Source organism: Pleurodeles waltl, chromosome 10, assembly GCF_031143425.1.
Source record: "Pleurodeles waltl isolate 20211129_DDA chromosome 10, aPleWal1.hap1.20221129, whole genome shotgun sequence".
NCBI classification, from domain to species: domain Eukaryota; kingdom Metazoa; phylum Chordata; class Amphibia; order Caudata; family Salamandridae; genus Pleurodeles; species Pleurodeles waltl.
This window is the reverse complement of record NC_090449.1, coordinates 18,494,375-18,507,457: the sequence shown is the minus strand read 5'-3', so window position 1 is coordinate 18,507,457 and position 13,083 is coordinate 18,494,375. Positions and strand designations below refer to the sequence as shown.

At 48.0% G+C, this 13,083-nt stretch overlaps 1 protein-coding gene across 1 annotated transcript in view; it reads left to right on the top strand.

Annotated features, from left to right (window-relative positions):
- NT5DC2 (5'-nucleotidase domain containing 2) overlaps window positions 1-13,083 on the top strand; it is a 103,927-nt gene that overhangs the window by 36,499 nt on the left and 54,345 nt on the right. The window contains exons 2-6 of the mRNA XM_069209452.1: window positions 485-669; window positions 7,241-7,315; window positions 9,124-9,179; window positions 9,646-9,739; window positions 10,522-10,650. Coding sequence (XP_069065553.1) covers window positions 485-669; window positions 7,241-7,315; window positions 9,124-9,179; window positions 9,646-9,739; window positions 10,522-10,650 — 539 coding nt within the window. The remainder of the gene's footprint in view (window positions 1-484; window positions 670-7,240; window positions 7,316-9,123; window positions 9,180-9,645; window positions 9,740-10,521; window positions 10,651-13,083) is intronic.

Sequence of the window (13,083 nt, the reverse complement as noted above, 5' to 3'; positions counted from 1 at the left end):
GCTGAGTAACTTGGAAGGCTTACCACGACACTGAATTACAGTGGTGGCGATGGCACAAGCCATACAAAAAATATGAGCTATGTAACCACCCCTGCAGGAAGAAGGGGAGCAGTACAAACCCACCCACCACTGCCGCTCTTGATTACTTCCGCTTGAGTGGGTGAGAAGTTGTGGCCAGAAGTGCCGCATGTTCAAACCTCACTGCGGCTATTCACTTGGGGGATCGGACAGGGCCCCACATGGGGTTCTTATTCTGTACCTCTTCCGTGTCCAGAACTTTGAGCAGCCTAGCTGGAGTGCTCTCTGCGCTGTAATCTTACCCCGTTTGTGTATTTTTTATATTTTGCCAACACCAGAGGTGGTATTTGTCCGTCTGTAAATAAAGGTGTCTCACTCTTGACCTGATCTTCGCCTAGTTGAGTTTGGGTGGCTGCAGGGATGTTTCCATAATAATGCTTGGGTTGTATTTGTGTTTCCTGTGCAGATCTCCTGCCTCCGGGGGTGTGCAACCTCTTGAACCAGTCCACCGTGTACGCCAACAATGAAGTCTGCTTGTCGGACATTGAGGTCTACGGCTTCGACTATGACTACACGCTGGCCTTGTACTCCAATGCTCTTCACAGCATGATCTACAACACTGCACGCGACATCCTGGTGGACCAGTACAAGGTGAGGTGCGGGGGTAGAGGTAGGGTGACACTCCACACACAGTGATCTACAACACTGTACACAATATACTAATGAACCAGTACAAGGTAAGGTGCGCAGGAGAGAGGGGCTGAAACGGCACACTGTGATCTACTATGTTGCACGCAGGATCAGTACCAGGTGAGGCACTGGGGTAGGGGTACGATGACATACTGTGTTACATCCTGGTGGACCAGCAGCACAAGGTGAGGCGCAGAGTAGAAGTAGGTTGACACACTCCACACACTGTGATCTACAACACTGCACATGACATCTTGGTGGTGGACCAGGACAATGTGAAGAACTGGGTAGAGGTAGTGGGTGACACACTCCAACAACACTGCACGCAACATCCTCATAGACCACTAAAAAGTGATGTGTGGGGGTAGAGATGGGGGGACGTGCACAGTGATCTGCTAACCTGCATGCAACATTAGTTGAAGGGGAAGCACTGGGAAGAAGTAAGATGACCTCACACCATGGTGTACAAAATGCCATATGGTAACATGGTGGTTCATTATCAGGAAATTGCCGCTTTGCAGCATTAATCTTTTCTGGATTCACATGCTGTGCATTATTCCGCCATCTAATTGTTGGGTCTGGGATTGGCTCAAAGAACCTTTTTTTTTTTTTTTGTTTTTTTGTCCTTTCTTTGTTTTGTTGGTTGGTATCAATGTACCTCCAATTGGTGTCCCCTGTACAGTTGTTGCAGTTCCTCCGGAACGCCCCAGCTTTGGTCACCATCTTTAGATTCACCCCCCTCCCCCCCCCCCCCCCCCCCCCCCCCCCCAAATAAAAATAAAAAAAACACTGGTTCTGGTCTCTTGCCAAAGGATCTCCAACACTTGGAAGAAAATAGCATGAAAATCGCAGAGAACATCACTGGAAACTTGAAGATAAATACAGCAGAACAACAGGTACTCACTTGGAAGACCAGAGAAGAAGGGAGGCGTTTTTCAAGGTTGTTCCGAGAATGCCCATCCAGGGACTCCCTGGACGGCTTAATGGAGAACGCGCTCTTTCAGTTCTGTAAGAATCGTCACCACAAGTACTTGGAAAGGGACAATCGTCCTGTCTGTAATCTGCGCTTACCGGTGGACCATCGAAGTGAGGCCTGCACTGCCTGCGCAGCATTTGTACTGAAGATGCTAAGAGTAAGAGAGAGGCAGAAGTGCACGCTTCACACCAAGCAGAGTCGATACACACCCCTTTATCTTTGGGATTTGGGACTGGAGCGTGGGAAGGAGGAAAACGTTGCCAGAGAGAGGGAGAAGGAGCGGAGGTCAACCTGGAAATTGTCGATGTACAAGCCCAGGGGGGTCATGGGTTCGTGAAGATACAAAGCAAGAGAAACATCCACAAAAAAATAAATAAAACAGAACTGAGCTGTGTTTTTAAAAAAATAAATAAAAAAAAAGCCTAGCCATAAAGGAAGCCTCGGCGTTGATGAAAACTGCTGCAGCTGTGACCTGAAATAAGGATCCCCTTGGAACCCATGATCAGGAGACCGCAGGTTGGAAAATCGCCGAAAAATCTGAGTCCGACAACGGACAGGGGGAAAAAGACCTCAACACCCAAATACAAGACATCACGTCTGGAGCAGAAAAGTTTGCTGAGCGATCTATCAAACGCACTCTTCAGTGTCGAAGAGTATGTTGGTTGGCCGACCATCTTGACACCCAACAGCGGGTGGCTGAGCTGGAGAGCTAGAGGCTGAAATTACGATTCTGTTACAGAAACCCAAGGAATTTGAAAAAATTCTGAAGGAGTTTCAAACTCCAAAGATAACCTTGACGACAAAGGAACAGGGAGAGTTGGGTGTCGAATAAATCGAGCCACCTCTAACACCAGAGCCACAACCGGAGGAAAAAGAGGACATTTTTTATGAAGAGGAAAAAGAGCAGCTTTCTGGTCTGTACCAAGGATCTGAGGGGGTTAGACTACTCAGAGGCTCACTGGCAGGATTTAGAAACTGATCACCCGAGGAAGGAGAGGAGACCGTACCCTCTCAAACCATCACCACCAGATGACATAGGAATGTACAGCAGCTCCTAAATATGGGGTACAACTGGAGGAAGAGAAACCACAGGCATGTTTCTCATTCGTTTTTTACCCAATCAGTCCAGAAATCAGTTTCTTCCCACGCTGCCAACTGTGTTAGACCAAGGAAGAGAGGCTTTAAAGAGCCAGCCTCATGCAGAGCAGTCACTCCGAGGGCAGAAAGGGAATACAAGTCCTCATCCAAGGATCCGGAGTATATAAGGGGTTGGGTGCCAGCTGATTCTGTTATTACAGCAACAGCCAGAAAATGGGCCAACATTCCAGCAACCTCAGGTCCTCCTAGACAAGGAGAGCAGATGGATGGATCTCATGGACCGAAACTTAGAAAGAAGCGCTGCAACTCAGTGGAGCATCGCAAATTCGAATGCTCTGATAAACCACTATGCAAAACTGGGGATTAAATGGCGGAGCCGATGAAACAAATACTGGAACATTACCGGAAGAGGGCAGCACCCTTGGCAGACGAGTAAGAACATTGCCAACACTTGCCTAAAGTCTGCACTAGACGCAGCAGACACCTCCAGCAGACAAATGGCGACCATTGCACTACGTTTCCACCCGTGGATTCGAAAATTGTGGTTCAAACAAGAGCTACAAGTGAACATCCTGAATGCCCCATTCAGTGGCGAACAGTTCTTTGGAAATGCAGTTGACGAAACTCTAAATCAACTAAAAAAAAGTTTACTGAAATGACCAGGTCCATGGGAGCGCCTGTCTTCAGAGGAAACATGGGAAGAGGTACAGTTCCTCTAAGGAGACCATAAGGAAGGAAGGATTAGCTTTCATCAAGCACTTCACACAAGTCCTTTCAAGGAGTCAGGCAAGTGACACAAATGCATCAAGGTTGGCAGTAGAATCCGGGTAGGCATCGAGGCAGAGCACATGGAGGAGGGCCTACACAAAGAGGAGGGGCAACACCCTCAAATAAGTGAGTTGCCGGCACTTCAAGAACTCCCTGAAACAACCTCTCAGAGGAAGGAAAAACAAGGAACATTCTCTTACATAAGACTCCAGTAGGAGGATAAATACATTTAAAAAAAAAAAAAAAAAAAAAACTTCCTTCAGGAGTGGAGAAAGATCACATTAGAGAAGTGGATTATGAATTTAATTGAGTACTGATACTGCTTCGAACTGTTAAGAACACCACCACCAAGAAGCCCGAAGATGAGAGATCTTTCACGGGAAGAAACTGTCAGGCTACTCAAGGAGGTAGAGGAGCTGCTGGAGAAAGAAATATGCTATAGAGCGGATTCCAAGATCTGCAATCAACAAAGGAAACTATTCAGCATACTTTCTAATCCCCAAAGTAGATGGATCCCTACGACCTATTCTAGACCTGAGATTTATAAACAAATTCATAAAGACAAAAACTGAAGATGACATTACAAGAACTACAAATTGGAGATTTTATGGCAACTAGACTTAAAGAACACCTACTTGCCAATTCAAATTAATGCAAAATGCACGAAATATCCAGGATTCATGATAGACGACAAAGATTACCAATTCAAAGTTCTAGCTTTGAAAAACAGCCCCAGTGTATTCACAAAGTGCCTTGCGGCGGTGTCCGCGCATCTGAGAAGACTGGGCATTGACGTCTACTCTTATCTGGACGACTGGCTAATAAGAGGGCACTCCTATACAAACTGCAAAGAACACATACTTTTTTATCTTCAATTTAACCACCTCCGTAAGAACAAACCGTTATATTTGGGGGGGAGGATCTAAAGCTGGCGACCAGAGGTGGGAACTTTCGGAGGAAGTGCAGCGACGTCCCAAGGGGACACCAAATGGCGATATGTCAACACCCAACAGCAACAAAAACAAGAGACAAAGTTTTTGGAGACAATTCTGGACCGAACCACTAGATGGTGGAATAATGCACAGCATATGAATCCAGAAAATTCTTCAAGCTGCAAAACTACACTAACAGGTGAGAAACTTTACATTTGGCGTAGGAGGCACGTGCGCAGGCTTGGTTAACACCATGATGTACAACCTACCACATCTTGTGGGTGAGTTCAAGATGTAGGAAAGTGCAGGCCGTCACACCCTTCATGTTAAGATCTACAACAGGGAGTCTGACATCCTAGCTCATCAATAAAAGACTAGAAGCTGACTGCCAGGGTGGGCGCCTCACAAGAGCGTGGCCAATGGCAGTGTCTACCCTAACCCCATACCTCGCCTTTATTGTAACAGATGCCCTGCAAACATTCTTCCTGGAGTCTAGGCACAACAGTTATCATTGACGTTTTCCAGGTCCTCCGAGCCTAATGTATTGCTCTCCCTTTAAAATGCTCCTGCATTGTGTAATACTGAAGGACAGCCTCTGCAAACCACAGCCTGGCAGCTTCGCCGCTCCCTGTGCCAATGCATTATTTGTCCGGTTTCGTAACGTCTTTTTCTCCAAAAAGATTGCAGTGACCGGTCTTTGCCATTCCGCCCGTGTTCTCTTTAGGAAATTAGTTTGTGTCCTTCTAAAGAATCACTTATGGGAGCATTGACCGATTCAGCCTAAAGCCACACCAGAATGAACGCGTCTACCAAAAAATGAATTCAACAACGCTATAAAAGGTGTTTATTCACTGATAAAGCCGTGGTGGAAGTCCGACTAGGATTGAACAGGAAAATGCCCAGGCAAATTAAGTGACAGAGGCAGCGGCTGCATCTTGAGCAGTCTGGCAGTGACCGATAAGAATGAGAAAGATGGGTGCCTGGGTCACCAACCTTCTACCTTCAACTCTGAGGCAAGGAAGGCCTTTCCTTAATGCTCTTCAAACGCGAATAGCAAGTCCCAGCGATGTTGTCGACGTGCGGACAGAAAGAACGATCCGCGTTGATAGCTAATAACATTTTTTTTGGGAAAAGGAGAGGCTGGATTGAACCAAGAACAAGCAGCTACCAAAGAGCTTTCGCATTCCCATATCTCTCCAGGAAGGAGATCGCTTTACCAAATGTCAGAAACAGCCCTATATTATGTTGGCTCATTCTTTCACACCACTTTTTTTTTTTGACCAAGTTATTCAACATTTGTGTAACCACTGAATGACATTAAACGGACCCTCTTGTGATTTGGCTGTAGGATGATGGTCTCTGCTTGTAAGACCGATCTTGGAGGTGAGCGCGAGTCCCCGGGTGCCTATTGCCGGTATGCTCCTGGAGGGTCTTTTCTTTCTCTGCCTGGCTTGTGGCAAAACATAAGTTCTGGTGCTCAGCCCTTGATAGGTTCAGAGTTTCATCTTGAAGTGGCCAAGTTCCTGGCATGGGAAACCTGCTCTGTGGTAAGAGTGACGAGCCCAGGTGTAACCTTCACCTCAGTCCTATCGTTTACTCTTCAGATCCATGCAGGGGTGAAAGGGACATACTCTCCAAAAGCCCTTTTTCTCTTAACCTGCGGAGATGCCGTGGTGAGTTTAATGATTTTACTGATGGTTATAAAGTGTTTTTGTGCAGAGGATGTTCCTGTGTGGGCTATCAGAGGTTAATTGGTGGCTATTGCCAGCTTGTTTGATTGAAAACACGTTTCAAACTATTTTTATCAGATATAGGGGACCATTGCTGCAAAGGGGCCATCGCTCCCCTCTGCACCTCAAAACCTTGTGGTGGCCATCTTGGGGCTTTCGGCTCTCTTCCTCGACATCAAGCAGTACACAAAGCTTCACGCCGCAGTGTTCACTGTTGTCTTGGAGGCACCATCAAGGCCGTCGATGCAGGATGCCAGGCATCTGGAGATCTATAGGACCTGATGCCAGAGGACCATGAAACAAGACCTTGTGCCAATCTGCCATTCCTGCAGGGCGCCAACACACAACTGTGTTTTATAATCCCATTAGAAGTCTTCTCTGAGCTAGATGGAGCAGTAGTGAGCTAGCCAAACGTATTCCCTCAGAGAAAAGGTGCCTTCTCTCCCTGTTTTCAAATCAGCCCTGACCTGAGCAAGGCGGCTATGAAAATGCTTTACCAAAGGTGCTGGGTTTTCTGCCAGAAACCTTGTTTTTGTGGTTCTTATCAGTGTGTGTGTGCGAAACGCGCTTTCTGGTCCCTTTCTTTCCGATAAGTGCTTACTGCAGTAACATGCTGTGTGGGCCAGCCCGTTGTTGCAGGTAAATGACTTTCTTTTTTGTTTTTTAACCTTGATCCTTGTGTAGCTGCAGGCGGGGTGCTTTCGCCTGAGGATGATATAGCCGTAAGCCTCCCTACACAGAAGAGTTTCCGGTTCCGGTGTGGGGTATAGTTGAGTGTTGATGCCGCCTATTTATCTAATATCTGGTTGAGGCCACCTTGAGAGAACACTTTTTTTCTTTTTTCTTTTTCTATACGTGGAGGTTGTCAGCCTTTGATCCTCCTTTCCATGGCCTTAAGGAGTATTCCAGGGTAGTGGGTAATATTGCACATGGGTTTTTACACTCCCCTAACCATTGTTTCGCAAAATAGAAAAGCGCGTCTGTGATCTGCAACTGAATGCTTGTTTTCTTTTGCTTTGTCCCCTCAGTATCCAGAGGGACTCCGCAAGTACGACTATCTCCCGAACTTTGTCGTCCGGGGCCTACACTATGACATCAATAAGGTGAGCACTTCTTCCGCAGGCTCTGGAGCCGTGCTTCCCTAGGCACAGTGTACAGCCCAGAGAGTGACCATTGGTTCTGGATCATTGCTTCCTTAGGCGCAGTGTGTACTGTACAAGCATGGTCCCCATCTCCTATCCCCGCAGCCCAGAGAGTGACCATTGGTTCTGGAGCCTTGCTTCCTTAGGCGCAGAGTGTACAAGCATGGTCCCCATCTCCTTTCACAGCAGCCCAGAGAGTGACCATTGGTTCTGGAGCCTTGCTTCCTTAGGCACAGAGTGTACAGCCCAGAGAGTGACCATTGGTTCTAGAGCCGTGCTTCCCTAGGCGCAGAGTGTACTGTACAAGCATGGTCTCTGTCCCCTATCGCCACAACCCAGAGAGTGAAGATTGGTTCTGGAGCCTTGCTTCCCTAGGCGCAGAGTGTACTGTACAAGCGTGGTCTCTGTCCCCTATCGCCACAACCCAGAGAGTGAAGATTGGTTCTAGAGCCTTGCTTCCCTAGGCGCAGAGTGTACTGTACAAGCATGGTCCTCATCTCCTATCACCGCAGCCCTGAGAGTGACCATTGGTTCTGGAGCCGTGCTTCCCTAGGCGCAGAGTGTACAAGCATGGTCCCCATCTCCTATCACCGCAGCCCAGAGAGTGACCATTGGTTCTGGAGCCTTGCTTCCTTAGGCACAGAGTGTACAGCCCAGAGAGTGACCATTGGTTCTAGAGCCGTGCTTCCCTAGGCGCAGAGTGTACTGTACAAGCATGGTCCCCATCTCCTATCACCGCAGCCCAGAGAGTGACAATTGGTTCTGGAGCCTTGCTTCCTTAGGCGCAGAGTGTATTGTATAAGCGTGGTCCCTGTCCCCTATCGCCACAACCCAGAGAGTGAAGATTGGTTCTGGAGCCTTGCTTCCCTAGGCGCAGAGTGTACTGTACAAGCGTGGTCTCTGTCCCCTATCGCCACAACCCAGAGAGTGAAGATTGGTTCTAGAGCCTTGCTTCCCTAGGCGCAGAGTGTACTGTACAAGCATGGTCCTCATCTCTTATCACCGCAGCCCAGAGAGTGACCATTTGTTCTGGAGCCGTGCTTCCCTAGGCGCAGAGTGTACAAGCATGGTCCCCATCTCCTTTCACAGCAGCCCAGAGAGTGACCATTGGTTCTGGAGCCTTGCTTCCTTAGGCGCAGAGTGTATTGTATAAGCGTGGCCCCTGTCCCCTATCGCCACAACCCAGAGAGTGACCATTGGTTCTAGAGCCGTGCTTCCCTAGGCGCAGAGTGTACTGTACAAGCATGGTCCCCATCTCCTATCACCGCAGCCCAGAGAGTGACCATTGGTTCTGGAGCCTTGCTTCCTTAGGCGCAGAGTGTATTGTATAAGCGTGGCCCCTGTCCCCTATCACCACAACCCAGAGAGTGACCATTGGTTCTAGAGCCGTGCTTCCCTAGGCGCAGAGTGTACTGTACAAGCATGGTCCCCATCTCCTATCACCGCAGCCCAGAGAGTGACCATTGGTTCTGGAGCCTGCTCAGCCCTGGGGAATGGGTTAGTGCTGATGGAGTCTGAGTGAGGCTGGTCTCTGTTCTGGGGTCTGGTTCATAGGTTTGAGTCTTGATCTGTGCTTGGTGGAGTCTATAACTGGCAGCACAAAACCATGACATCCTTGGTGATGTGTAGTAAAAAAAAAAAACTGAAATGAAAATCTGCATCCCAAATCCCCATCAGAAGACAATTGTTGCAGGGCGTCAACATACCATCAAGATGTGAACAGGAACTGTTGGAGTTTGTTGTCTAACTGGGTATTTTTTCTCTACCAGGGTTTGCTGATGAAGATTGATGCCTTCCACTACATCCAGTTGGGCACAGTTTACCGGTGAGTGTGCCCGTTGGTGTGGTCATTTCTTGATGTGTGGTGTTTTTTTTTTTTTTTGACAGGTGGGTTGTGTGGATTTTGTCAGTCATTTCTATTGTAACATGACACTTAGCAAGATAGTCTCCTGGAAATCCTAGTTTCATTAGACCCTAGGGGAGTGGGGGGAAGCAGGATAGGGGGTCCCACACAGTATGGACTGCAGGGGAGAAGCCCTGGGTCCAGCAGGGTGAGGGTGGGTATTCAAACCAGATAAATATGTCCTATGCTTGGGTTGGTGGAGACTGCCTTAGAAATACAGCAGACTTATTCTGTCAGCCCTGAGAAAAATGGATGGTGCATTTTGCAGGTTTTTCTCCTCCTTTTTATTGTGGTGTGTTCCCACCTCAACTGTTGTGCACCTAGTAACCGCTGCCTCCTCTTCATCCTGCCCTCTTTCCCTCTGTTCCCTCTCCCTCCCAATCACCAGGGGCCTGAAGCCGGTCCCAGATGAGGAGGTGATGGATCTGTACCAGGGAACACACCACATACCTCTGCACCAGGTCAGCGGCTTCTACGGCAAGGTAAGGGAGCAAATGCACTGTCTGCTTTTTCTGGGCACCGCTAGAGCGGGCGCTGGTGGTGAGGACCCTGTCTGTAGCCTTGCCTGGGAAGTTTTCAGAGCACTAGTGATGTCCTGTTAAGTTTACACGCCCTGCAAACAAGTGTGAGGTTTGTGTGTCTGGCTTAGTTCTGTATTTGTCTTCTTGCAGCTGCTTGGGCTTTCTTTGAACAGTGTGAGGTCCTTTGTAGGTTTTAAAGTGGTGCTTCGTGTTGGTCGCAGTCACCTATCGGAGTGTTGGCCTCCCTATGCAGCCTTGAGTGATAACTTCTCTCTGGTGTGCCACAAGCTTCCTGCATTCGAGTGGCTGACTGCCTCCTTTTCTGAAGCTCTGCCACGCTGCTGCTTCTCTGCTTTAAAAATATTTTAAAATCTCCCCACGTCCGGCGATTGTGAGTTGTGTGGCTCAAATTTCACTTGTCTGAAATGTGTGACATGTTGGTTGCATGGATTTAACCTTGAAGCACAATTTAGTGTTTATCTCCTTTGGCTGTGGTTCTTAAAAAGATGCAGAGCTCCTCCGCTAAAGGAAGAAACCAGCTGCAGGCAACCCTAAAGCTTTTCTGTGGATCTCGATGGTTGTGAACCGACATGATTGTTGGCATCTCCTGTAGTACAGAATGTTGTCCGATGAAGCTCTTCTAACCAGTGCCAGTGAGCTGGCATTTACTAAAATACTGCCTAAGTGTTTGTGGTTGGTTGGGGTTTGCCCAGCTCACGCCCTGCCTCCGTTGTGTCTTCCAGGGTCCGGCGGTGAAGCAGTTTATGGATATCTTCTCTCTACCTGAGATGACTCTCCTGGCCATAGCCAACGACTTCTTTGTGAACAACCAGATCGAATACGATCCCATCCACCTGTACAAGGACGTATCGGTGAGTGCCTGAGCCAGGGTCTTGTTTATATGGTGCTTGGGATTTTGAAAAGAAAATGCAGCTTCGTAGGGAGTGGGGAAGCTGGAGTCCATTTGGATGAAGTGGGAACTTTGTTAGATAGTCTTCACGCTAATCATGACCTCTGTTTGGGGGTCCTGGGCTTCCTCACAGATCCCAGCCGGAGCCCACCCCCAAGACCCTGAATTTATAGATGCATTATATGTATACACACTGATTTTTTTTTTTTTTTTTTTAAACCCTGCAGTGCCCTTCTGTTGGATTGAGTAGCGGAGTGGTTCTGCAAGCAAAGACCACCTTGCTTGGATCAAAATTATTGTAGATGCTGGTTGTTTCTGGGAAGCTCTGGTTCTTAGAAAGATGCAAAACTTGTTTCAGTTGTTACATGTGTAGAAATATTTTTTGATGTAGATTTGGAATTGGCCTTTTCTGCAGGATTTCCCCTGTCCTTTTGGCTTCTTACCTCCCTGTTTCGATCCTCTGCGGAATTTCGATTTTTATGGCTTGGGGACTCTGGGCACTTTACCACTGCTGACCAGTGCTAAAGTGCAAGTGTTCTCTGTCTAAATTGTATTGGTGATTGCTTTATCCATGACTGGCATATTTGATTTGCTGGTAAGTCCCTAGTATAGTGCACCTTGTGTGCCCAGGGCTTGTACATCAAATGCTACTAGTGGGCCTGCAGCACTGATTGTGGCACATGAGTAGCTCTGTAAATATGTCTCAGACATGCCACTGCAGTGTCTGCAGTTTTAACTGCTAGTTCGACCTGGCAAGTGCACCCACTTGCCAGGCCTAAACTTTTCCTTTTACTTCATGTAAGTCACCCCAAAGGTAGTCCTAAGGTAGCCCCATGGGCAGGTTGCAGTGTATTTAAAAGGTAGGATATGTTCTGGTGTGTTTTACATGTCCTAATAGTATAACACGTCTACATTTGTTCTTCACTATTGCAAGGGCTTTCTCTCCCATAGAGTAATATGGAATTGACTTGAAATATCTTTTGGGTAAATTCCCTTTGGGAGCAGATAGAGATGTGGAGTTTGGGATCTCTGAACTCGCAACTTGAAAATAAATCATTTGGAAACATTGTTTTTTAAGTTGTACGGTTGAAAATGCCACTTTTAGAAAGTGGGCATTTTCTTGCTTGACCATTCTGTACCTCTGCCTGGCCGTAGAATACTTGTCTGGGTTAGTAGGACAGTTGGGGGGCGGGGGAGGCTGTGTATGAATTCACTGTAGACAGTCACACAAAGGGAGCTGAAGTGACCCCTGCATAGCCTGATGGGTCTTCCTGGGCTTGAGTGGTGGGAGGAACTGATACTTGCATCTGAATAGGGCTATGCCTGTCCTTGCACAAAGCAGTGCTTAGAGTGTTTCTGGGGCCAAGGCAGGGTAGGCAGAGTCCTGTGCACTACAAAGACTTTCCTTTTGAAGTTTACCTACTTCAAAGGCAGAAATTAGTATAATTATTGGGCCTCTGAGACCACAATTTCAGAACACTTCTGTACTGAGGACGTTCTCCCAGGAAAAAGAGCTAGATGCTGTAGGAGGGACTGCCACTCTGTCTATCTGTCTGTTGCGTTGCTGTGCTGGCCTGCTGCTTCTGTCCTGGGAGTTAAAGGACTGGACCTTGCTTGTTACATTCTGCTTTCCAAGGTTCTCTAAGGGCTTGAACTGAGCTCGCCTCCTATTAGAAGTCTCAGGGACATCAAAGACTTAATCTGCCACCACCTGGGCCCCCTTGCTGAGTCCTGACTCACCAAGTGGTGGGGCCCCCTTGCTGAGTCCTGACTCACCAAGTGGTGCCAGATCCAGTCCCTGGGCCATTGGGAGTGAGTTTTGGTGTAACCAAGCAGAAACCATGTACATTGACTCCATAGCGACTTCGGAACCAGCACTGCTGACTTACTCTGCGGCACTGCCTGCCCCAGGAGCCGCAGTCCCCACTGAGTGCAAGGACTGTGACGGACGCTGCTGCAGCACCTCCAAAGTCCCGCCACAGTACAAGCCCTGAGTGCTGTGTCCCTGACATCCGGGGCACCCGACTGTGCTGCAGCATCTGTAGCCTTGTGGTGTGATCGCAACACCACGAAGTCGACGACTCCCATCTTGACCTGCTGGATTAATTGACCCCTGCTGGATTGTAAGGAACAGAGGCCTCACCTCCCCAGCAAACGTAAAGAACTGATGCCTCACCTCCCCGACTCCATACAACGTCTTTGCTTACTCGTCATTTTCAAAGGTACTGTGTGCCTGGGGTCTGTGGAGCTCCTACTGGCCCGCACTCCCTTGAGAGTTGGTATTGGACTGTGACTGTCAACAAAGTTGTGATAGACCTAGTTGGAGCTATTGTGTTTCTAAGCGGTTTATGGGGGTTTAATCTTTAATTTAAAAAAAATTATCTTTGCTTGTGTA